This window comes from Gracilinanus agilis, chromosome 6 (assembly GCF_016433145.1).
Source record: "Gracilinanus agilis isolate LMUSP501 chromosome 6, AgileGrace, whole genome shotgun sequence".
Taxonomy (NCBI): domain Eukaryota; kingdom Metazoa; phylum Chordata; class Mammalia; order Didelphimorphia; family Didelphidae; genus Gracilinanus; species Gracilinanus agilis.
The window spans coordinates 39,198,211-39,225,962 of NC_058135.1; the positions used below are offsets into that span (position 1 = coordinate 39,198,211).

The 27,752-nt window shown below is 37.3% G+C and overlaps 1 protein-coding gene across 1 annotated transcript in view; it reads left to right on the forward strand.

Moving 5' to 3' along the window:
• The first annotated feature begins 12,802 nt into the window (after positions 1-12,802).
• BMP3 (bone morphogenetic protein 3) overlaps positions 12,803-27,752 on the forward strand; it is a 55,969-nt gene continuing 41,019 nt past the window's right edge. Inside the window, exon 1 of the mRNA XM_044681610.1 lies at positions 12,803-13,043. Coding sequence (XP_044537545.1) covers positions 12,803-13,043 — 241 coding nt within the window. The remainder of the gene's footprint in view (positions 13,044-27,752) is intronic.

A 27,752-nucleotide genomic window follows, 5' to 3' on the forward strand; every position in this document is an offset into this window, starting at 1 on the left:
AAGCAATATTGGGCTCCATCTGAGCAGGTCCTGGATTGCAGTGGGGGAAATATCAAGGCAAGGCTGGGATCTGATCTCTTGGTGTCACCTGTAGACTACCTGTGAGCCTAGATTCCTTCAGATAAGTAAATAGAAAACACCTGTTTAAGTCATAAACATCAACAAAGCTTCTTTCATATCAATACTTAAGCCGTATCTATGACTATATAATAAAATATTTCTGCCAATGCGTATGGTATTACAAATACAAAGATATCAAAATCAGCTAAAGATAACTCTTTCTTCATTATGCTGATGTGTCTATTGACACATTTACAACCCTATAATAAAACCAATAATAACACTTTGTACTTGTAAATTGCCTCACACTAGAAATCTAAAATGCTTTATAGACCATAAATTCTCCCACCACCCTTGGGGAGATAAAAAAAAAACAAAAAAAAAAAACCTAGCACTAACCCAGCTAACTAGGAATCAGTCACAGAATGATTAGCCCAAGGCCACTGCAGAGAGAAGATCCTCAGACCAATGAATTAAGAAAGGAAATTTTATCTCAGTATCACTTACTTAAAGGGCACTATGGAAACAGGCCCAACCCTTCAAGGCAAGACACTTCTCCTTTCTGTTCCCCCCTCCTTTGGCAATTCTCCCTTGTCACCCTAAAAGTAATAGCTGATAACAGCTGATAAGTTCAGGTGTTAACCTTCACACTGATACTTGCCTTTTATTGGGGTGTTGTGAAAAAACTTCCATACCCCAAGACCATAAAGAAACGATCTCTTTGTAATTCGTTATGTAATTTCATTTCTCAAATGAGAACACTTAGCATTTCTATCCTTTTCTACTTTTGTAGGTTGACTTTAAGAGTCTTTCTCTTCTACCTTTTCAAAGAAAGATAGACACTCTTCTAGAAGGTTAGCTTTTTGAGGACAGGGACAGACTCTTGGAACCTTCTTTATGTTCATAGTTGTCTTTCCCTTCCTGTTTCACTCCATGAGTATATGACTTTTCCTGGTTTTGTTCTTTGTGTCCAAATAACATCACCAAATACTATACTGCTAGTTGTCAATAATTCACTTTTGCCAGTGGCTTTTGGGGACAAAACTCCAAATGCCAGTGTGAGCATTAGAATAAGTCTTAACATGACAGAGCAGACCAATTTCCATTCTGCACTAAGCCGAGCTTTTAGTGATGAGAGTTTATCCACTCAACTACATGTATTAAGCTGAAATGCAACATTTGTGGCCCACCAGAACTTACTGGTCTCAAGAGTGGTCTGAGGTGGTATCTAGCATAGAGTTACCTGTAAATTGCTGGATTCAGTGGTAATATGGGTCAGGAAAAAGTATTCTGAACTTGGGAGCAGGAGACCTAGCTTGTGCTTGCCTTGAATCTACCTGTGAGACCTCAGACAAAGTCACTTAAAGTTTCTGAGCCTCATTTTCTCCGTACGTAAAATAGTACCAATGATTATATAGCACAAATAGGCTCTAGACTTATTCCCTTGATCTGCACTAACATGACAGGTCCTGAGAGCACAGTTGACTATATCTCCCCCTCATCAATCTAGGCGTATCCCTTACAGGCAGTGGAGTTCTTTTAATATTATAATCTCAAGTTCCCTTCCAGTATGTTTCCCCCTATTATCACTCTGCAGTGATTACTGCTCCAATATAATTTGCCATAGGCAATATCATTTAACCACTTATTTCCTTAATATTGATAACAATTAACATTAATTCATTTTAATGAAAAGATTTTTAGTGAGAAATTATAGCTAGGACATAAATACAAATCTATCCCCCCAATTAAGGCTATACTCTCCCCCTTATCTTTTGGGAGAGTGGACATGAAGTTAAAGTTGCTGCTACAAATATTCCTCCCATCAAGTTCACTTCTGAAGATGTCACAGTGATCGATGAGTTCTCTCTCTTACTTCCAGTGGTGTCTCAGCTGTTGAGTTGATTCACTGATGTATTCGGTCACAGGCCAATCTTTGGGGGTGTTCAGGTTTCTCATCCAGCTCAGCTACTGCTGTTACCAGCTCAGGCTTGGCTATGGACTCCATTTGCTGTACTTTGTGTGGTTTCACCAATTTTCAAAGCTCACTCGGTCCTGACCTGACCAAATCTGTCTCTGACACTCATTTACCTAAGATCAAGGAAGAATAAACACAACAAGGCAAAAGAGTAGAGATGCCCTATGTTCAAGTTCATATTCTTCCCAAATGAGGACAGTATGGCCAACAAGGTGAATCCTCCTCCCCAATCTGGATGCTTACAGAATTTCTTCTTTATTTGAAAGTCACTGGGTAGAGAAAGGGTGTAGCCTCCACTGTAGCCTTTTGTATGTGTACTTAGCAGTTAGCTAAAAGGTTTTTCTTTCCACTGGAAGCAAACAGGAAACAGTCACAGAATACCTGTGCATGCCCTGAATCTGGAAGCAGGCTTCTTCCCAAGACTCCCCATGGATATGCATCAGAGAAAGAATGCTGAGCACACTCCAAAGGCTGGACCCACATTGATGCCAGTCCTCAGTTAATAAACTGCTTGCCTCACTGGACTGTTGTAAGGAGAACACTTTGTAAGGATTAAAATACTTTAGGAGCATAAGTTATTTATTTCAACTTTTTGAAGTGTTATTCTTGGAAGTAGAAAAGAATAAAATAATGACTCAAGATAATAAATATGCTCTATCAAAATCTGTGTGGTTTTTTGGTTAAGTATCTATTTTAGAGTCAAGGAAAGAAACCATAATAATGCTACTTAGATACACTGACTACAGAGAGCAAATGTCTATCTTTCTGAAATCCCAATACAATTGGTCCATCCAATGTCCTCTAAAACTATTGACATTGTATGGATAATGAGCATTTATTAAGTGGCTACAACGTGCTAGGCATTCGCCAAGAACTTTTACAAATATTATCTCTTTTGATCCTGATACCCTTTGAGGTAAGTGCTGTTGTTGTTGCCATTTTACAGTTGAGGAAACCCAAGCAGGTTTGAGTACAGATCTTCCTGACCCCAAGCCCAGTCCTTTATTCCACTGTACCATCCAGCTGCCTCTAGGCTGTCAATGATTCTTCACTTTCAGATAATACATACAGATGACATCTTTAATACTATTTCTCACAAGCAATTCTTCTTTGGTAATGTGTTGCAGCCTACTCACACCCATCATACACCTTTATTTTGGTTTTTGGCTGACCCTCAATTTTAATTCTTAGGAGACTATGATATTCTATTACTTGCAGGCAAAAGATGGTAGGAACAGCTAGACTAGAACAATTATAAACAGATGAGCTCCATCCTAGAGATGACACAATTGTGAGTATGTCAAGGGATCCATTATTAAAGGTAGTTGAAAGTGGATATTTTCTGATTTCTTCCAAATTTTAAGAGAATAATCTACACATCTAAGGAATGCTTCCTAAATGAAAATTTGAGAAGGAAATAGTGATCTTTCACAGATATTCTAGAGCAGCGAGTACAGAATCCAGTTGTGTTTATTTTTGTTGACTATAATAAAAAAGCATCTCATTTGATAGTGGGAAATGTAGCTTTAAAGCCTTCCTCTAACAAAATATCTTCTGTGCATATGTGAAAATCAAACGAGTTGTTACAAGGAGTCAGTTTCTGGAGGGGAGGTTAAGAAATATAGATCATATAATAACAAAAGATCAACAAAATTAATTTTTAAAAATCATGAAAGCCTTCTTCAATGGTATAACAAAGGTAGGTTTGAACAACACTGGTTCCTTAAAGTAGAAAAATTATAGGATCGTAGATTTGAGACTGGAAGAGACCTTAGAAGACAATGAGTCCCATCCTCTCATTTTGCAGGTGAGGAAATTGAGTAAGAAATTAAGTAAACTTATATAGTAATATTCCATTAGATTCATATACCATGGTTTTGTTTACTTATTCTTTAATCAATTGGCATTGCTAAGATACAAACATATATACACACATATATATAATATTATATGTGTGGTTTTTATTCCATTTTGCTACTGCTATCTATCGATCAATTCATAGACAGATAGATAGATAATTTTTCTTTGTATCTTTGATCTCCTTAGAGTATAAACCCAATTGTGAGATCTCTTGTTAAAAGGTATAAAAAGAGTTTAGTAACATCTCACCAACTGCAAGTTGTTTTCCAGAATATTTAGACGAATTTACAGCCCCAGCAATAAGTTATACATATTTCAGTCTTCCCAAGGCTTTTTACAATTTCAGCTTTCTCTGTCTTTTATTACTTTAACAATTGTGTTAATTGACTCTTTTCTTATTGATTCATGTTTTGGAGGTTTTTAAAAATATGGTTTTTAATCACTTCTTTTGAAAACTTCAAATCCTTTGACTATATTTTTGAGAATGACTCTCAGGATGATTTTGTCAGCAGTTCTTACTGACTAAGTCCTTCTCTCTAGTAGTTGTGTTCTTTGGTTTATCTAACATTTATTTTTTCTTTTTGATTCTAAATATCTGTCTTATGTGATTGATTTATACTTCTACTTTTTAGCTAGCACCAAATAACTTTAATGCTTACTGACATAATATCATATACTATGAATGGACTTCCTTAATTCATAATTTTTCACTGAAAATAAAATCCTCTCTCTTATATCCCTTGAAATTCTTGACTTTCTGTTCCTCCAAATGAATTTTGCTGTTATTTTCCATAGTTCTATAAAGTGCTCCCTTAGTAGTCTACTTAGGGCAGCTAAGTGGCACAGAGGATAGCCAGGCATGGAGTCAGGAAAATCCATCTTCCTGAGTTCAGATCTGGTCTTGGACATTTACTAGCTATGTGGCCCTCAGCAAGTCACTGAACACTGTTTGTCTCAGTTTCTTCATCTGTAAAATGAGCTGTAGAAGGAAATGGCAAATCACTTGAGCATCTTTGCCAAAACCCCTAATGGGGTCACAAAGAGTTGAATACAACTAAAAAATGACTAAATGACAAACAGCAAGTGGTCTAATTGGTTTGTACTAAATACAAAGATGAATTTATGTAATATTATCATCCATATTATTTTGGTAGGGATCATTTACCAAATATTTTCCCAGTTATTTAGAACTTCTTTTGTTTCTTTAAAATGTTTTATAGTTTTATAGTTATAAATTTTTTTATAAATTCACACCCTAGGAATCATCCTTTACTGTTAATTTTACTCCCTCCATATCTAATCAGTTTTGCTTAAGTAGAATCAATAAGACTTGGCCACTGATTGAAAGAGAGAGTAAAAATTAAGCATCCTACCAAAATAATATGGATGATGCTACTGCATAGTGGAGTATTTTCTTTTATATTTGATTTTTTTAATGGACAAACAAAATCCTAATTGATTTATTTCTTTAATATAAATTACTTAGTCTTCTTATCCTAGTCAGATAACAGGAAATTTTCAAAGTACACATAATGATAGTTACTTCCTCATTGTTGTCTTGGGCATCAACCTCAGAGGCATTCCTAAAAGTCTTAAGCACTTATTAACTCCATATTATAAGAGAAAACTGGTTACACATGGACAAGGTTCAGTCCTGAGTTAGCCTAACTACAAAGAGGAAAGTCAGACTCTTTAGCTCACTGTATTCTCTATACTCCTGAGGAAAATATAGACTTAGACTCCAGATCCCTGGGAAAAACACTGGCTTATATCTAAGATCTCTCCAAAACTGATTACCTGGTCTCTTCCAGTAGGTATACCATCTACAAAATATGAAGCAGTTATTTGTTTCTTCCACCACAAAAGAAATGCTAAAAATACTAAAGACTCTTAAATGTACACTGACAAATACTTAAAATATGACACCATAACTAATAATTCCTAGTAGAGTCTCCTATGAGATTGCTGCTTAAAATAGTCAAACATGGAATAACTTGTGGTACTTATGGACTATGGACAGGCAATTCATTAAACCTTTACCTTGGCTTTGCACTGTCCAAGAAACTCACTTAAAATCAATTATCTTCAGATCAGATAGGCATGCATAATTGGGGGGGGGTCATCCTCCTAGTGGGGGTCATCTTCTCCTCCAATAAATTGTTTCACAGGTCATCTGCTGCTGGGCAGCTAACACCTATACCAAAGAGTTCCTTACCTTTAAATCTCATAAGGTTGCTGCCAAGACTAGAAACAGCCATTTACAGGTTTCCATAACATCACTTGTACTCAGAGAAAGAAATACTCGATAAGGGACTTAACAAACAAACAAATAAATAAATACTGTACATATAAGCTTAATAAACACAAATATATACAAAGTAGCTAAAGGTATTTGGGCAAAGGGCATACTAAGAAGGAAAGGATTCACGTAGAAGATGATGCTTAAACTGCATCTTTTAAAAAATATTTTATTTTTCCTCAACTACATGTAAAAACAATTTTTAACTTTTGGATTTTTTTTAGATTTTGAGCCAAATTCTCCTCTCTCCCTCATAATGAAGCAATCTGATAGATTTTACATGTGCAATAATGTAAAACATTTTTCCATACTAGTCTCTTTGTTTTTCTTTCTCTGAGTACAAGTGATGAGAAGTCTGACCATGTGGCCCTCCTTCTCAATAAAATCCAGTGACTCTCTGTAACTTTCAGGATCAAATAAAAAAAACCTTCTATCTGACATTCAAAGTCCACCATATCCATAACATATTGAAAAGGACTAACCACTGAGTAGGAAGAACTCAGTGTTGTTTTATATGATCAGTGTTTTGAACTCTTTTCTTGTGACACATTCTTTGTGACTCACTTCCTTACTTTTGCCTCATAGAATACTTTTATTCTTTTAAGTTGCCCTTCAGACCAAATTGTGATATACATTTATAATGGATTAATTTTTTGTTATAAGAAATGATTAAAAAAAAAGGGATGATTTCAGAAAAACCTGGAAAGACCTACCTGAATTGATGCAAAATGAAGTGAGCAGAACCAGGAGAACATTGAACACATTTAATAGTAATATTGCATAATGAACTATTCTGAATGACTTAGCTATTCTTAGCAATATAGTGATCCAAGACAATTCCCAAGGACTCATGATGAAAAATGACATCTGCCTCCAGAGAAAAAGCTAATGAAGTCTAAATGCAGAACAAAACATACCATATATTTCATTTTTATTATTCATTTTTATTGTGGTCAAGTTCATTTGTTCATATGAGTAAAGATAACTTTGATTTCTTCAACTAAAAACTACCTATTCAAATCCTTTGATCAGTTATCAATTGGGGAATGACATATTTTTATAAATTCAACTGAGTGCTCTATATATTTGAGAAATGAGACATTGATCAGAGACATTTGCTATAAATTTTTTTTCAGTTTTCTGCTTTACTTCTAATCTTGATTGCATTGGGTTTTATTTGTACAAAACCTTTTTAATTGAACATAATCAAAATTATTCATTTATATCCCATAATGCTCCCTATCCCTTGATTGGTCATAATTTCTTCCCTTATCTATAGATATTCTATGCTCCCTAATTTACTTATGGTATCACCCTTTATGTTAAAATCATGTATCCATGTTGACCTCATCTTGGTATATGGTGTGAGAAATTGGTCTATCCTCAATCTCTTGTCACACATTTTCTAATTTCCCCAATAGTTTTTGTCAAATAGTAAATTCTGGTCCCAAAAGCTTGGATCCTTTGATGTATCAAACACTAAATTGCTATGGTTATTTATTACTAGGTATTGTGTACTTTATCCCACTGACCCACCACTCTATTTCTTAGCCAGTACCAGACTGTTCTGAGGATTACCAATTTGTAATACAGTTTGAGATTGGTACTACTAGGCCACTTTCATGCATGACTGTGGTTAAAATGGGGTAGAGTAATAGGTCATGTGAAATGGTAAAGTTGAATTGGGAGAGTAAAGTGTTTGATGGGGTATCAACATGTATGTTGAAATCCTTTCGTATGAGGACAGGAGTTAGTGGGGAAAGATTATTAGACAGGCACTCTGGAGTGTCCTTTATTTACATCTCCTGCAGATATATAAATAAAGTTACCAGAATTTTGGCTGTGTCAAACATATGGATTGAGAGAATCTCAAAGGAAAAAAGGTTACTTAGTGATCAAGGTAGAGGTAGAGCCTGGAAGTGGTCATGTGGAGCAAGAAATATTCCAATTCCCCTATCTTCCTCCACAACAAGTGAGCCACAAGGAATGAGTGAAAGTACAACCAGTTATTGAGAAGGGTAGCCACAGAGACTGTGTCATCAGGAAGGAATCAGATCCAGTAAAAACCAGATGACGAAAAGAATGAGAAAGGAAAAGATGAAAGATGAAATGTGAAATTCTATATATAGAATATATTGACATAATATTCCAGAGTTCATATTTCCATCATATTCTGATCTCCTTATCTGTACTCTTCCTGCCAGTAAGGGATCAGAATCATGCCATCATGTGTTATTCCCCTAGACTGGCCTCTTCTCACTTTAGGGGATCCTTCCTGCTATAGGGAACCAGGAGATGCCATTCCTTCCTGCTCTTTCCAGCTATCTCCTGCCCTGGCCTGCCTCTAGGGATAGGAGGGAAATCCTATTCCATCAGCTCCTCACACTGGGCTCCGTGGCAAAAATCCTAGTCATGTTAATAATCTCTCTGGACTTAGTCAGCAAAGGTTAACAAATTCCCATCCAATAATATTCTCTTCATCCAATGATCTTGAACTGTTATACAAACCTCATCCTTGATTCCTACTCCTTTATTCTCATTCCCTCCTCAACCCAATCCCCTCCCCAGTATTACACTCTAAAGCATAGATCCCTATGATAGGTCTCCATGATACTTCCCCTGAAATATTTCATCCTTCATTAATCTCTTATTTCAATTCAATTCAATTCAATTCAATAATATTTATTAAGTGCTTCCTATATGCCAAGCACTGTGCTAAACACTGGGAATACAAAGAGAAAGAGAAGACAGTCCCTGCCCCCTAAAGGAGCTTACAATCTAATGGGGGAGACAACAAGCAAAGTAATATATACAAAGCAACAAGATAAATAGAAAAGAATTTTAAAATGGAAGGCACTGGAATTAAGAAAGCTCAGGAAAGGTTTCCTGTAGAAAGTAAGATTTTAGCTAGAACTTAGAGAAAGCCAGGGAAGTCCCATGCAGGAGAGGGAGAACATTCCAGGGGTGACGGCAGCCACAGAGAATGCCTGGAGCTGGTAGGTGGAATGTCTCATTCAAGGAACAGCCAATAGACCAATGTCAATAGATTGAAGAGCACTTGTTTGGGAAGTAAGATAGAAGAAGACTGTAAAGGTAGGAGGGGGCTAGGTTAGGAAGAGCTTTGAAAGCCAATCAAAGCATTTTCTATTTATTGATGGAGGCAAAATGGAGCCCGTGGAGTTTACTGAGTAAAAGGGTAACATGATTAGGCCTGCATTTTTAGGAAAGTCACTTTAGTGGATGAATGGAGAATGGATTGGAATAGGGAGAGATTTGAGGCATCAGATCTACCAGCAGGTTGATGCAGCAATCAAAGCATGAGATGATGACACCCTACCCCAGGGTAAGGGAAGTATCAGAGGAAGGGGATGTATTTGAGAGATACTGCAAAGATGAAATTGATGAGCTTTGGCAATAGCTTGAATATGGCAGTGGATGAGAGAGAGAGAGAGAGACTGAGAAGATGGAGTTGCCATTTACAGTAACAGGGTAACAGGGAAGGTGGGAGGGGGTTGGGTTTAGGGAGAAAACTAATGAGTTCTGTTTCGGACATATTGAGTTTAAAATCTCTACAGGACATCAAGTTTGAGATGTCTGAAAAGCAGTTGAAGATGCAAGATTAGAGGTCAGCAGAGTTTGGGGCAGGAAAGGTAGTTTTGAGAATCATCAGCACAGAGATGGTAACTAAATCAATGAGAGCTGATGAGATGGAGTACATTAGTATAGAGGGAGAAGGAAAAGGCTTCAGGGATAGAACTGAGGGACTAGAGAGAGTGATCTGGAGGAGGATCCAGCAAAGGAGAGAGAGAAAGGTAAAAGGAAAACAGGAGAGAGGAGGTATCCTGAAAACCTGGAGAAAAGAGAATTTCAGAGGAAGTGGTCAATGGTGTCAAAGGCTGAAAAGAGGTCAAGGAGAATGAGGATTGACATAAAGTGATTTTCTTAGCAACTAAGGAATCATTAAGTGACTGGAGAGAGTTAAGGTCAGAAGAGAGGGAGAGGAGAGAAAGTGGAAGTATTTATTGTAGATGGCCTTCTCTATGGATGATAGTGATCTGATTTCCTGGAGCTCTTTAATCTATAGGGCATAATGGAGTACTTAATAATGTCTTTTATTTGCTAATTGATTCATGTGTGCTATCTTGCCCCACCTATTAGGTTGGAGTCCATTATGTTATTACATATACTTCTTCCCAAAGGAATAGTTCTGAGACCAATATATATTTATTGTTTGACAGGTTACCTTAATTGCCAAGCCTTTAGAAATGAAGAGCAGTCTCTCTGGGTAGTGTCCTGTGTTTAATAATGTTAGTATATATCTATATGCAGTGTGCATGCACACTGTGGTGAGGATATATGTTAGAATCAAGGTAGATTTGGTAACTATCTTGGTCTCTCCTCTCCCTCACCACTCCATGTACAGAATTTAGAATAAATGCACCCCTTGCTGTAATGAGACATATGATTTCTCTAATGTAAAAATTAAATTTCAAAAGTTAATTTAACTAACAAAATTGCCAAATTTTTTTGTAAATTTTCAACTTAAATATTTTTAATCTTTGGAATAAATGTTTTTGTTTTTTAAAAAAATGCTTTTTTAAAAAAAGGCTCAAGAAGTAGTAACAGTCTAATTCTAGGTTCTTTATTTTGAGTGTCTGGGTGAGGGTAAATCCTTGCCATGTAATAGAAAGTCGCCATAGTAAGGATTAACATTTGTTCTATTTCCTGTGATTTAATGCCTTACTTTATTCTCTTTCTAGACATGTAATAACCTGCAAATTCTGACATCCCAAAACATGATCGTTCCCAGTTTATTGTTGTCCTTGTTTTAAATGGCAATATCATCTCTTCACCCTTCAGTAATATTCTCTCCATATACTGTTTAAAGAATGCTGTATTTTCTATCTAGGGTGTTTTGGTAAATATTTATTAACCAACTTTTAAAAATTTGTTGGCACTTTATACTTCTAATATTAATCTGTACTATTAACATTTTCTCCTTCAGTTTCTTAAGTCTAGACAATCTATAAAAGACAATAAAATAAACTTTGATTTTGTAGGTTTGTTGATTTCCAAGGTGCAAATACCCTCACATAGAAAATGTAAGAATCTAGGGTGGGAGGAGGGAAGCAACTGGTGAGTCAGCTCAGGAGATAGGAGATCCAGGGCTCAAATTTGGCCTCAGACACTTCCTAGCTATATGACCCTAGGGAAGTCACTTAACTCCAATTACTTAGCCCTCATTGTTCTTCTGCCTTGAAACTGATGCTTGTATAGATTCTAACACAGAAAGTAATGGTTTGGGGGGAGAAAAATGTAACGGTGGATTGGTATGAACAACCTCCAGCAAAACGTATTCCACCTAATTTTCCTTCCTTCTCCAGGACTTTGTCTAGGACAGCTTTTCCATTGGTGACATCTTAATTCCATTCCATTACTCTCCCCATCAGGTTTCCAGACCTAGACAAAAGGATCTATCCAGTCTTAGCTCTAGTAATCAAGAGGCCAGTTCACACCCCCATGTGGAAGGGTGCTGGCGAGAGTGATCTGGAGGCATGCAGGTCACTTGAGATGGATGGAGCCCTCCTTCACCTGCGCCCTGTGTGTATTCACTGGAGTCAGGAAACAGGCGCTAAGATTTCTTGCTAAGCATCAGACTACTTGATTTATGCCCATTCCTTCCCTGCTACGTGGTTCCGTGGCTTTCCTTGCTATTTTCTGTGGCTGGCCCGGGAAGGCAGGGTCAGAAAGAGAGGGAAGTCTTCCTACTTCTCAGTTGCTGGCAGGGACCAGGTTACTAGAGAAATGAATTAAAAGTTAGAGTTCCTCTATCCCTTCCTCTGTCCCTTACCCTATCTATACTCCGCTCTCAGAATCCCAGGCCCCTTTCTTTCCTTTCCCTCCTCCTACTCCTTCCCCCTCCTGGTCTGGGGAGTTTTTCCCCTTCTCTTTGCCTCTCGGGTAGCCGCCAGCGGTGTCCGAGCTGGGAATGAGCCATTGGCTGCCGATTGCACAGATCGGTGCAGAGAGCGGACATACACACACACATATACACACACACGCACATGCACACACACATAGGCTTACACACTACTCAAAGTGGCTGAGCCTGGGCTCTGCAAATGCCTCTCGGAAGAGGAGCTTCAGGAGGAAGGATCGGAGAACAGTGCCCACGCTGCCGGGCTTCTCCTCCTGTCCCCCGCCCCCTACCAGCTGATTTCCCCACCCCTGCCCGCCTCCCCAAGAGCCTGACTAGCCTGGGATGGTAAGAGGAGTCACGGACGCCCCCCGCCCTGAAGTCCGGCTGGTGCCCGCGTCCCGCCTCGCCTGCTGGGCTCTCCCGGCAGCAGCGCCCCAGAGCCGGCTTCTCTGGCAGCAGTTCCCGGAGGCAGCCAGAGAACTAGCGCTGACTCAGGCACTCTCTTCGCCCAGCTGCGGATAACCAAGGCGGCCCCCTCTCCTCTGCCCTGGCCCAGCGGTCGGTCCTAGCTCCTAGCCGGCGCCCGTGCGCTCTCAACCCGCCTCGCTTCCCTTGCCCCGGGAGGCAGGCGTCGCCAGGACCGCCCCAAGTGCCGCGGAGAGGGCAGCGCCCCAGGAGGAGGAGGATGGCCCGGCTCAGTTGCTTCATCTACCTGTGGTTCAGCTGGAGCTACGCGAGCGCAGGGGCCCCCCAGGGGCCAGGGAAAGAGCCTCGGGACCAGGTGGCCCAGCACATGCTGCGTCTCTATGACAAGTACCGCGGAGGTGACAGTCCAGCGGTCGGAGAGCCCCTAGAGCCCAGGCACCATCCGCACGTACCCCTTCCGGAAGGCAATACGGTCCGCAGCTTCCGAGCTCGAGGAGCAGGTGAGTAGCCCCCTTCCCCGCCCAGAAAGGTCCCAAGGGGTCACTATCCGTACCCCTTTTGTTCCTTCGTCTCCACCAACTCTCCCGCGCCCCTCTCTTGAGTTTGGTGAGGTGGCCTGTCAACTCGGCTTCTTCTGTGGACAGGCTAGGTAACGAGGTCCGGGTACGAGAGAAGTGCTTGGTGAAGGCTATCCAAGAGGGAGGGAGGGGTGCTGAGGGGGCCGAAGGTGTGTGTATGTGGGGAAGGGGGTGAGGGAGGAAACCCACCGTGAAAGGGGAAGAGAAGCTTTGGGATACGGGGGGAGGGGTTGGGGGTGGGGGCTGGGAAGGAGCAAGAAGAACAGGGACACAAAGGCCAGAAGAACCTTGAGATGCTGTCTCCAGGTCCAAGGCTCCCTACTTTTCCTATTAAAGCTTCTCAGACGGTCCTTATTTGGTGGTTGTAGGGATACAGGTGCCTCTGAGATCCTAGACCAGGATCAGAAGTCTGGCTCAGAGAGCACATCTCTCCTTATCTCTTTGCATTACGTTAAAAAATATATATATATTTTGCTTTTCTCACTGCTTTCATTTCCACCATCCCTTGTAACAAAGATTTAAAAAGAGAAGGGGAAACAGTTCAGCAAAATTATCCTGCAGGTCAACTGATAGGCAGTGTTCCACACCCACAGTCCCCTTTGCTCCATTTTTTAAAGTCCTTTAGTTAGTGCAGACACTTTTAAATGCCATGCAATATTTCTTCCAATTTGGTGGCTTCTTGGGGGGAGAAAATAGCCATCTGATATCTGGATTGTTTAAAATAGCCAAAACTTCATCATAGGTAATGAAGTTTCTTCTGAGAATTTCTAGGTTATGGGTCCCAGGGCTGGGAATGGGTTGTTAATGTTTGTGAACTCTTTTCAGTATGTTGAGAAAAAGTTGTTCATCCTAGCTTTCAACACAGATTATTGTAGACTGAAATTTATTGCTTAAGATGGTTATTCCCTGGCCCTGCCAAAAAAATATAATTTATTGTTAGTACTAACAGCTTGGGAGATAGATTTCTGAAAAGATGTCTATGCCTGCTAGCTTTGAGGATTCAGTTGTCCACTGTGGTAAACGTATGTATGATAAAGGTAAATTTAACTGTAAATCTAGTTAACTGTGGATAGTTAAGATGCTCCAGCCATCTATACCACCCTATTCTTTATGTCAAAATTATCAGGCAGTGATAACCCAGAGTTCTGATATTCATAAGTCCTCCCAAAAAATTCATTTAGCAAAGTCCTGAGTTGGACTTTGGAAATTCATTTTAGGGTTTAAGGCATGATGACATTTATAGTAAATATGAATTAAGGTTGTCAGCATAAAACTCTTGAACTACAGCCTGAGCTAAAGCAGATTTCTTTTTCAGCAGAGTATTATATAGGGATGATCTGTGAGGAGTCAGTAAAGGCTCAGAGAACCACATCCATCTTGCTGTAAATAAACTATTTCCTAGTTTGAGTGATCAAGCTTCCCTGAAAGTCAACTACACAGGCTAGCATCCAGTTACATGAAATATTGGGGACAGTTCTGTATTGTCAGCAGATGGGGAGTAGGATCAGTATGCAGAAACTGGAATATCACATCCTTTTGAGATCACCCAATCCAACCTCTTAATTTTAAAAAAGAGATGAAACATCTTGCACAAAATCAGGTGAACTAAGGTGGCTGAACCAGAGTGATCTAGATCTAGGCCTTCTGACCCCAAATCTACTCAGAATGGAATGAAGGCCTGCAATGTGGATAACGATTCATTTCTGTTACCTGGATGGTAATCTGGTTAGTTACTACAAATAAGTGGCAATAACTGGAAAGAATAGATATCATTTGGACATTTTTTAAAAAGTTAGTGATAGAGGTAGCTAGGTGACTCAAGTGGACTGAGAACCAGGCCTAAAGATGGGGGTCCTAGGTTCAAATCTGGCCTCAGACTCTTCCTGGCTTGTGACCCTGGGTAAGTCACTTAACCCCCATCGCCTTAACACTCTTCTGCCTTGGAACTAATATACAGTGTTGATTTTAAGACTGAAGGTAAGGTTTTTTTTTTTTTTTGTTTTGTTTTGTTTTTTTGTATTTTTTTTTAAACCCTTGTACTTCGGTATATTGTCTCATAGGTGGAAGGTTGGTAAGGGTGGGCAATGGGGGTCAAGTGACTTGCCCAGGGTCACACAGCTGGGAAGTGGCTGAGGCCGGGTTTGAACCTAGGACCTCCCATCTCTAGGCCTGACTCTCACTCCACTGAGCTACCCAGCTGCCCCCGGTAAGGGTTTTTAAAAATAGTGTAGCTGATGGATCACATAAGTTGGGAGAGAGGGAATGGTGAGAAGGTTGGAGACTAGAAAAATGAATCTCTTCATTCATATACAGCATCCAGTTTTTCAACAGAGAGTTTATGAGTTTAATTTGTTCATATTATCTAGTTAATATCTTCTTTGACCCATCTCTCTTACAAATCTGCCCTATAGCAGGAATAACTAAATATTATTATTTATGTGATATAATATAAATAAGTGATTGAAAAAGTAAAATACCATCCCTAAACATTGTTTTTACTCCCAGAGAACGGTCTCAAAAGTCTGTAGACCTGCCCTTTATGATACTTATGAATGAATGAGTGAATGAAAAAGCATTTATTAAGCACTTACTACATACAAAAACACAGTGGTCAATGTTGGGGGTACAAACAGAAAAAATAAGACTGTCTCTGCTCTCAAGGAATTTGCATTTGAATGGGAGACACAATACATAGGTTTCAAATTTTCAGATGAAAAGGATTTGCATGGTCCTTAGGGTGTAGCAGCAAAACAGATAGTAATGCATCTTCTTTAATGTCATTTCTACTGATAATCATAGCTATTTATGCTACTGAAACAATTTGACAGTGCCTTGAATGGGAGTGGCAAGAATTTTATTTTCTTGGTCTTCAAGAGCTGTGATAGCTGAGGAGAGAGGGACCAGCATGCACTCACCTCAATGGGCGATACTTCCCAAGATGGCCTTTTCTTCATGGGCTGGAGTGGAATTAAGACCAACAGAGTTTTATATTTGGTTTCTAGATTACCAACTTGAATCTTCTTTGTAATTCTAGATTTTTCTCAACAAGAATACACAAATGCTTCAAAAAGCATTTTTTAGTTACCAAGCTTTAATTTTTAGATAGAATTTTTGATGTTTCATTTCTTAAGACCAACTGTAAACATTTGGTGTTTCAAAACACTGAAAATACGGAATGTGGAACATTGAAAGGAAAATCTGTAGATAGGTATAAGAAAAACCTCAATCTAAGAGTACCATTTTTAATTTCATTTTATTTGAAGGAGCCCAACAGTAGACTTGGTTTTATTTTCACGGGTACTTCAAGCAAGCCAGTCCTATATATTCCAAGAAGTAGGTCTTCCACAATTCATTATGAGCTTTCAGTAACAATCCCAATTTAGATTTATTGTGAATTATGTAGACATCCTTGAAGATGTCAAACACTTACCTCTAAAACATAAATTCATAGGTACCTTGAGATAAAAGAAAGGAACATTAGCCAGACAAGTCAAACTACCACTATCTCAACCACTATCTCCTCTCATATACCAATGGAGATATTCCAATACACCTTGGGAATAACAGAGCCCCCAAGACCAATGGCCCTCCATTCAATCTAAAGTCTATAGCCATTGTTAAAAGGAGACATCACAATGGAGAAAGCGCCCCACTTCCTTGCCACCACCAGCTCCCGTTATTGAACAACTACAGATATTAGGTGAGTAAACCCAGGAACCAAGGAAGTGGGCAAATACATAAAAAATAAACAAAAACAAACAATAAAAAGCCCTGTTTTCTAGCACAGATACTAACTAAACCCCACTTATTATTTTATCCCATGAAGACCTACTACAGAGGGAACTTATTTTGGACCTCATACAAATGTTATTTACTAAAGGACAAGGTAGTGTCGCCTAGAAGAAAAGCCTTAAGGCTCCAAGCTACATTACATTTTGCTCTCTCTATTCCTCCTTATAGCGCATTCTGGTAGGGCTGATGGAGCTGTCTGGATTGGCAAATCAGAGATTCTTTTTAGTTCTAAGCCTAATGGTTTCAGGGCATGTGGAACTCTTTAGACTGTACTAAAGCTTCAGGCTTTAAGGCTATTTGCTTCTTGAATGGTAATTGATTAACATTATTTATTGTTCTAACCCTAGAATAATGTCTTAGGTTGAAAACCAGCTCCTGTGGTTACTTTATGATTACTTTATACTTAAATTATTACTTGCTGGTAGGTGGCATCCATCCTAAATATACTTTTCACTAACCTCTTCTCTCTGCTTCCTTCATTGATGCCATTCACTTGGTTTGCCAAAGTCATAAATTTGCTGTGCTTATAAGTTCCTGAAATATGAAAGTATTTACACAAAACAATTCAACCGATTAGGTTTTATCTTTCCTTTTGCAAGAATGGAAGCAAAGTTTGGCTCCATAAAAACATATGATCACAAGTCACATGTTGGAAGGATAGAATGAGGAGTATGCAACAAGTTCCCATTTTTAGCTTCTGCTAAAAATAATTGTTGTTGTTATCATTTAATAAAAATAAAACATGCCACATTAAAGTTGTCTCCTCTCTTTGTTAATTACATCATCATCATCCTCATAATTCATACTTTTTTCTTAATCATATCTACTGCTTAAATTTATAAGTAGCTTTTAAAAAAAGTATACTTCAGTGACATATAGCCTTTTTAAAACTTCATCTAAATTTTAGAGTTAGGTTGTTTTTTGTTTGCTTTAACGTTACCCTCCCTTCAATGAGATAAGAAACTCATTGGAAGACAGCTCTCTATACCAGTGCAAATCAGCACCAGTTCAGCAAATTAAGAGTTTTAGTTAGTTGGCTGGGACAACTGGGAAGTTAAATTATTTGCCATGGTCACAAAACCAGAATATGTCAGAAGACTGGATGGGTGAAATGAGACTTCCTGACTTTATAAACCAAGGCCAACTGACAGTTCACAGCATCATACTGCCTCTTAGAAAAAACAAGTGAGGACTTGGACCCACACATGAATCACTTTCAGAATGACCTTGTGACTTTGGCATATTTCTGGTCAGGAATGACCTTCAGATAGATAACAGGAAATCAAGAGGTAGAAGTTTATACCATTAGAAGCAATCTAAAACACTGAAAAAGAATCATTGTGTAATAGGTTAGAATTTGGCAAGGTGGCAGAATAAAAACTTAAAGCCTAATTAGTTTTGAGTTTCCTGGACCTGGAAAAATAGGCTAGAAAGAAAACATATTTGAATTTTCTGGTTTTTTTACACTTAAAGGAAACTAGTATATCTGGAAAGGGATGGTAAAAAGCAACTGCTTTGAATTGTGCTCTAATTTTAATAAAATGATTGCCTCCTAATGAGGTTTTTAATTTGAGTAGAAAGATCATTTTAAAATCTGAAATTTTTTAGGATATTTTGTTCTTGTTATCCATGTGAATGAAAAATGTGGAGGGAGCAGTTAAATGGCTCAGTGGATTCAAAGCCAGCCTAGAGATGGGAGGCCCTGAGTTCAAATGTGGTCTCAGACTCTTCCTAGCTGTGTGACTCTAGGCAAGTCACTTAACCCACATTGCCTAGACTTTCTAGTCTCTCCATTGCTCTTCTGTCTTGGAACTAACATATGGTATTGATTCTAATATGAAAGGTAGGGTTTAAAAAAGAGAGAGAAGGGGCAGCTGGGTAGCTCAGTGGATTGAGAGCCAGGCCTAGAGAAGGGAGGTCCTAGGTTCAAATCTGGCCTCAGACACTTCCCAGCTGTGTGACCCTGGGCAAGTCACTTGACCCCCATTGCCTACCCTTACCACTCTTCCACCTATAAGTCAATACACAGAAGTTAAGGGTTTAAAATAAAAATTAAAAAAAAGAGAGAGAGAGAGAGAGAAGCACCAAAGGCACACATATAATTTAAGGTTTGCTTTGTATTAGCAACAGGTACATTTGGATAATCAGAGATGGAATTAGTACAAGAAAACTCTAAAGCTAAAACTCCAATTAAAATAGAAAATTAATTCTGAAGTTAAAATATGTGTTTAGGATTAAAAGCTTATTATTTTATTTTTGTTTATTAAAAAAAACCTTACCTTCCATCTTAGACTCAATACTATATATTGATTCCAAGGCAGAAGAGCAGTAAGGGCTAGGCAACAGGGGTTAAATAACTTGCCAGGGTCACACAGCTAGGAAGTATCTAAGGTCAGATTTTAACCCAGGACCTCCCATGTCTGGGTCTGGCTCTTGCCCTCTGAGCCCCTCAGCTACCCCTGAAAGCATATGACTGTAATAACTACTTTTCTATAAGGACTTGAAGAGTATTCAAACTTTTCCCAAGCAGAATATGTGATCCTGGAACTTCACAGATACATTTGGTAGAATATTTGTTCTGAAACTCATTCTAACAACCCCTGCTATGTTAGTCTCAGATGTTCTTAAACTGGAAAGAATATGGCTATGCAAAATTCAGAGTGAATTTCATGTTCATATGGTCTAAGTTATTTTAGGCTTCAGAACATCAAGAGAGAATGTCTTATTCTTCTCTAAAACTGATATATTGCTCCTAGAAGTTCCCATTTGAACTCTGTTAAATCCTAGAAACAACAAGATGAGTGGAAAGATGCTTGAATTTAAAAATCAGAGAAATCAGATGACCTCCATTCAGATTTTTAACTCTATATCTTACTCCCTTTGTGACTCCCCCTGCCTAGATATTAGTTCCTCACAGATAAGATGATGTTGAATTAGATAGATCCCTCTGAGGCCCAGTTCTAAATGTCCACTCACATGATGAAAGAAGCCTCCTTGATTAAATTCAATGAATTTAAATTCAAGAGAGTTCTCATTAAACATAATTATCCACGAATCTATGAGGAAAGAGACTCCTTTTCCTTGAAATCTGTGGAATTGATTGATATTTTACAATTTATTAAATTGCTTGTTTGTTTCTTTGGGAAAAAGTTCATTAGAGATAAAATAAGCATCGCTTTAAAAAATTGTTGTCATTATGGTTACATATTTTAACTCTAGGCCCATTTAACAAATCAGAATGTCTTATAATCTCTTTTATTTATGAAATGTTGAGGCATATTAGAAATTATTCTTAAATTTTAGCCGAGGGAATTTTATTGAAAAACTATTCCTTTTTATGGAATATTTCCACAGAAACTCTGGTTTGGAGAAATAATAATATATCTCGCATACTGACAGAAAAAATTGGGGAAAAAAAGCATTCCCTGATATCATTATATACAAATATAAATGCCAGATTTAATAAGAGTTCATCTTAATTTAAAAATTAAATTTAAAAGAATTCATTTTAATTTGTCTTAAGTTAATTCGATTTACTTTTCAAAAATTTTAAAGTGAGTACTTTTTTGTGATTTCAGTTGATAATGTTTTTTCAACACCAAATTCTTCTATATAATTTAATGCTTATAAGTTGACCAGTTGATTTTGGTAGTGACAATGGAAAAATATTTTACCCCAATAAAAATATTCCCAGGGTATGCCAAGTTCAATTCATAGTGAATTTGAATGGCTGTGTTATGAAACATGGAGTTTTTTATAATGGAAATACCGAAACAGTCTTGACTCTAGTGGGACAAGTGCACCATGATATCAAATCTAAACTATAGTTAATGACTTTATAACTAAATTACCCTTGTGATTGTGTCCTTTTCACCCCTGGAATACATATGGCAGTCTATAAAAATGCTGCTATAGCCTCTATAAATATAAACACATGGCATTTTTCTACTACATACATACCTAAGAATGCCTCTTGCAACATGTCTTTTCAACTTTTAGTGGTAGTGTCATATTTTAAAATTTTTATTGATATTTTTATTTTTATATCACCTAAATTCCCCAAAATGACCCTTTCCTCACCCTTCCTCAAGATATATCCCTGATAAGCTTAGGAGTGGTGCTTCCAGTCCAGTCCAGTCCTCACATCCATCATCTTGGGATGTGGCTCCTGTGGAACAGGACCCAGATATTCCCACCAAATACCAACTAACTGTCACTCACAGAGCATGAGCTAGACTAATAGAATCAGCTCTACCACCACTGCCATGCAGTCTTGACCACCATCACCTCTCGGATCCTGATAGAGACAGCCAAGGACCCTCAGTCCAAGGGTCCTTGAAAATAGCAGTGTCCTCCAGAACACTGGACCTGCTTCCAGTCCAGTCCTCAAAGCTGTCACTAAGGGGAGAAATCACTGGAGAGAAAGGACCCACTTCCCTCATGACTACTTGTAATAACTGATGACCAGCTGCCACTGTTAGGCATGTGGGCACAAGAGCCCTGGCACAGGCAAAATGATTTCCCCTCTTATAGACCTAGCCAGGACTCTGAAGTCAGAACCTGGGGAATGGAGATGCTTTTTATCCCAATGCCCTCACCCATCACGCTAGGAAATGCAGCTTGGCAACTGCTCCTAAAGACACTACAGCTACAGCCACTGAAGACTGAGAAAAGAATATTCTTGTCACCAAAGTCTTCAAGACTGACTATCAAATGGTTCAGCATCAGAAACTGATATGATAATATTTTACTGATGATTTCATTTATTACTGATGATATTAAAGAAAAGGCATTCCCATCTGCTTTGCTGATGCTAAAACCTGTAATCGTTGTCTCCCCCACCATTAGAGGGAGATTGCCTTTTTTTATATACCCAAATCTTAGAATAATACTTTATATTAGTAATAGTATTCACCTAATACTTTATTGATTCATTTCAATACAAATTTTAAATGTCTTCTTTTTTTTCTAACGTTCAGCAAAATTAAACCTATCAATCAAGGCCAACATTATATACAGGATCCAATACCCATCATTCTGGCTTTAAAAAGGTGCTAGGGTTTGTTCTCATATGTATTCTTAGGGACAAAGCTTGATCATTACTATTTTTTTCTTTTTGGATATATGAAGTGATGGATTTCTATTACTTGTAGTTTTGTATATTATTTTTGTAAAATGTATATTAAATTTCATATATTAACAAAACTATTTGTCATTCATTGTCTCCTGAATTTCCTTCTGCTTTCTTTTGTGCATTTTAAAATGTTTCACTGACACTCTTTAGTTTCATTTTTTTCCCTTTTTACGTAATTTTCAGTATTAACACCATCCTTCCAACAGTTCTTTGCTTCCCAAGTAAAAGTTCATCTTTAGGACAAATAGACATACAGAAGTAAAACAAATTCGTGGATCGACTGTGTCTACAGATGTGTCTAGGCCATATAGGTGGTGCAATGAGAGTAGAGGACCAGGTCTGGAGTGAGGAAGATTCCTCTTTCTAAGTTCAAATCTGGCATCAGATGCTGTCAGATCTTGTCAAGTCATTCAATCCTGTTAGCCCAAGTTTCCTCAGCTACAAAATGAGCAAGTGAAGGAAATGGCAAACCACTCCAGAATCTTTGCCAGAAACCCTTAAATGGGCTCACAAAGAGTTGGACGTGACTGAAAACAACAGAACACAAGTGTATCTACTTTATCACTACTTCATGAAGAGATGAAGAGCATGCTTCATAAAAACTGTTCTGGAGTCATGTTGGGTTCATTGCCTTGAACAAAACTGAAGTCTCAGAGCTGATTTTCTTATGTTATTATAATCATTGTATAAATTATTCTCCCAGTTCTGCTCACTTCACTATTCATCAATTCATACATTAATTATATTAATTCTTCCCAAGACTTTCCATGTTTTTCCAAATCCAGACTTTTTGTCATTTGTCATTTGATATAGCAAAAATTATTCATTTTATTAATTTCTTTTGTTTAGCCATTTTCCAACTGATGTTCATCCATCTTTTTTTCCATTTCTTTATTTAAACAAAAAAGTACAGTTATGACTGTTTTGAAATATATGGATCATTTCCCTCTGTCTGACCTCTTGAGGTATATACCTCAAGTATATAGTGGTATCCCTAGGTTGCTGGATTTATTGACTTTTGGAGTAGAATCTTAAATTGTTCCCTGAAATGGTTTGACCAGTTTGTTCCATCAACAGCACATTAGTGTAACTGTTCTCCTGCTGCCTGACCATTGCCATTATCCTATTTTATAGCTTTTCTAATATGATACATAAAAAAGTGAAGCTCACAGTTGTTTTAACTTGCATTTCTGTCCTTAGTTATTTGAAGCAAAAGCCTTTCAGGAAATCAAAACTGTCCATTTATCGTCATCTCTATCCTTTGTTTGGTCAGTGACTGTTTTTGTCCATGCTGGCCAACCTTCAATCCCATTCTAGCTATGTGGCTGACTTTCTAGATTTCACCACCATTCCTCATCTGTCCCTGGGATTTCCCTCAGCACTCCAGACTTCACCTTCCTAGAATGGGCTTCCACCATTGGTGAATTCCTTTTGGAGCTCCATTTTGGGGAAGGGCTCATTCTTGCCCCAGCTGTGCTTCTTACTTTCTAGACTTAACCTTCCACTAATCAATTTTTGGTTACTTCCTTTTTCTGTATGTCTTTCCTCCATTGGAATATAAGCTCCTTGAGAGTAGGAATTGTCTTCCTTTTTCCTTGTGCTTGTATATTTATATATTATATATATATACATATACATATGTATATATATATATTATATATTTTGTATATCTTAGAACAGTGCCCCCCATCCAATAGGGTTATACTCAGTTTTATAAGGTAAATTATTCTTAATTTTAACCTTTTTTGCCTTCCAAGAGTCCCTTTTGTTTAAAGCAATTGCAGCATAGTCTTTTGTTATCCTGACCATGTTATTTCTAAACTCTTTCTTTCTGGCTATTTGTAGTTGACTCTTTTTAGGGGTGTTGGTGGGGAAGAGGAAGAGTGTTAACTTAAAAGTTCTGGGCTAAAATGCTCTGAAATTCCTGGGTGTTTTCAGTTTGTACCTTTTTTTTCCACTTTGTCTTCTGACTATCATAGATCTGACACATTCTTAAAATATAACGTTCAGGCTTTTTTTGTTTGTTTGTTCAGTCATAGTTTTTAGGGGGATCGGATGATTCTTAAATTATCTCCCCACCACCTATTTCCCAAGTCATTTGTTTTTGAGAATGGCTACTTAAAGCTTCTAACTTTTCAATATTTTGGCTATGTTCTAATATTTCTAATAAGTTCTGTTGCTACAATATATTTTGAGAGAAGTCCACTACTTAAGTTATGTTTTTCATCTAAGTTTCCAGGTTATATATTCTCTGTTCAATTTTCTCCATAAGTTTTCATTTCATGTTTTAACAAATCCCTTGCTTCTTTTCTTATGTCCCTTTTGGAGTTCTTATGGCCAATGTAGAGTCACTCTCGGTTTACTGCTTGAGCTTCTCTTAACCCATAAAATTTATTCATTATGTTTGGAGTATCCTTTTGTTTATTCATAAATCCAGTCTCAATTCCTGGTATATTTAACACCTAGTTTATCATAAGTATTATGTACATGAAATCTATTCTTTTTATTCATTGCAATCCTATTATTTAACATCTTTAGTTTTAACATTTTTATTTGAGTTTTGTTCATTTTGTTTTCCTCTATCTTTATTTGCTTCCAGAAAGCCTTCTGCTAATACAGAACTGTGTTAACTTAATGATGTTTTATTTTAGAGTGGTTAATGTATGGAAGAAATAAAATCAAGTTTTTTTCAAATAAGAATAGATGTCCTAGAGTATTGATTTTTCTGTTCATAAAGCTAGGAATAAGTCTTGATTTGTGTTCTAGTCCTTTGCAACAAATTTGTAACAAATTAGGGATGTGGCTTTCAGTTTCATTTTTTTTTTTTAAACTCTGGATATCAAGTAGAACACACTTATGTGAATCAACTGGGACAGTTACATTATATATAGATCAACTCATCAGACTGAAGCTAGGCAAATAAACAGATTTATGAATAATTTATTATTTTAACTTAATTTTATGCAGCTGTCAACTTGGAAAAACACAGAACCACTAAGGTAGTCAGAAAGACCAAATCTTTAATCGGGACTAGAGACAATGCACAGATTTGGCCACCACACAGAGCCAAGCTTTGGGACTCTGGGAACCCTGAGAGAATGCACCACCAAAGATGATTCTCCAAAGAGCAATAGAACTTGAGGGTCTTATATACCTTTTGGGGAATTAAGGACAGAAAACACTGACTGGCTACATGTAGCCTTGGGAAATAGGCTGCAGCCAGAGGCTGGGTACCAGGGAGTGGCCTAACTTACAATGGATACAAAAGGATGATTCCAGCCAGGTGCTGGTCTTCCTGGGAATAGATCTCTGATACAATGGAGGAAACTTCTAAGACAAAAAGGTACTTCAGATTTGATTATGTCTACTAATTTTCCCTGAGCTGAGATCTTTAGGTTCTTTAAGGTTTATTGTTCAGTTTGAGGCAAGGTCAGTTTGGGACTTCCCTTAAGGAACATTCCCAAGGCAGGGTGGGCAAACTTGGAGTTTCCAGAAATAGAGTTGACACAACTTCAATCAACTTTCAGTATATTTTAGGCTTGTAAAACAGTTCAGTTCTGCATTAGGCTTCCCAAATGCAGTAATTATACAAGGAAAACAAAACATATAGAGGAAAATAACATTATATTGCATTCTTTCCCAAAGTTAAGAACTCAGAAGAACTAGAGGAGCAGGTAATGTCCCTTCTAGTCCTAAGACTCCATGTTTTTATTTAGTCATTTTTGTTGTATCCAATTCTTCCTGAGCTCATATGGGTGTTTTTTTTTTCTTTTTTCTTTTAAAAACCCTTACCTTCCATCTTGGAATCAATACTGTGTATTGGTTCCAAGGCAGAAATGTGCTAAGGGCTAGGCAATGGGGGTTAAATGACTTGCCCAGGGTCACACAGCTGGGAAGTGCCTGAGGCCAGATTTGAATTTAGGACCTCCTATCTCTGGGCCTGGCTCTCAATCCACTGAGCTACTCAGCTGCCCCTTATGTGGGGTTTTCTTGACAAAGATATTAGAATAGATTGACAGTTCCTTTTTGAGCTCATTTTGCAAATAAGGAAATAAGGCAAGTGGGACTAAATGACTTTCCCAGGGTCATACAGCTTGTAAGGGACAGATTTAAATTTAGGAATGAGTCTTCTTGACCCCAACCCTGGCACTCTTTCCACTATGCCACTACTCATGGATAGACCAAGCCAATATAATTAAAATGACAATTCCACCCTAAATTAATTTATTCATTCAGTCCTTTTCCTATCAAACTACCAAAAAATATTTTATAGAACTAGAAAGAATTGTAACAAAATGTCAAAAATATCAAGGGAATCAATGGGGAAAAAATGTCAAGGATGATAGTAGTATCAGATATCAAATTGTATTAAAATGTAGTTATCAAAACAATCTGGTACTTGATAAGAAATAGAGTGACGGATCAGTGGAATAGATTAGCTAAATAATACATAGTATTAAATATACATTTAGGTTATAAACTATAATATAAATAAGTAACAGTAAATACATAATAGTAAATGACAATGGAAAAGACTCCTTGGCTAGCAGCAAAAATTTAATCATTAAATAATTGGTTTTTGATTCATGAAAGAATAAATGGACAGTCTACAGTATATGGAAAAGGAAGTAATTCTTTAAAATATTATACTTTACTATTTTGACATTGCTAGCAGCTATGATTGGTTTGAATAAAAAAATGTAAAGTTAGAGATCTTCCCTATAACTAACATTTCATGACTTCCTAGGCTTTCATTAGTCATGTTTTATTTTGGTCCATTCATCTTAGATTTAAAACAGTTTTTCCAAAAAATATGTCTTTATCACTTTACATATGCACTATACATATATTGCTGTCTTATTTTCTATTTAAATTATATAATTATTTGCATATTCCTTTTCTCCATTCCTGGATTATAATTCTACCCATTATCCTATAATACAATAATCTTCACTATTTCCTTAGTTAGGATGGATAATCTTTGTAGCCTGGAATGTTAAATGTAATTTGAAACATGAATTGTACTAGGATTTAAGTGTTTTATTTTTAATTGAAAATAAATGGGAAACCAAAATAGAACTTCAACATTTATTTCTCGTAAATTTATAGTGTGGTATAGGAAATAATCAAGACGTCTGGATTCCAATGCTGACACTTCAATTGGATGCCTGACCAAACAAACCCATTGATCACTTTGTTTCGGTTTCTACATCTAAAAAGTGAAGGCATAGAATTAGATGATTTCCAAATTACTTACATTTTGGAATGAATAAATTTTCATTAAATTCACTGTGTATTTGAATTTCACTGACAAATATTAATTATATGCTAACACCTATTTTAGGCAAGTATTTAGCAAAACCACAGATTAAAAACAAAAACAAAAACAAAAAAACAAACAGTATCCTTACTATCACTTAGAAAATAGCACCATCTATGGGTGAATGGTCACATATTGTCAACTTTTTTTTTAAGTATTTCTTTGAAAAAGAATTACCAGTTCTTATATTCAACACTTTAGAGGCTCAATAGGTAGTGAAATCCCTTCTACATTTTCCTTGACATAGGATCATCTTTGTTGGAACTCACAAGTTCATGAAGCAGCTCATTCCATTCTTTTTTTTTAAAAACTCATTCCATTCTTGATGAATATAATTTATTAACTTATTTACCTTCCACTGCTAGGTATAAAGCATTGTATTAGG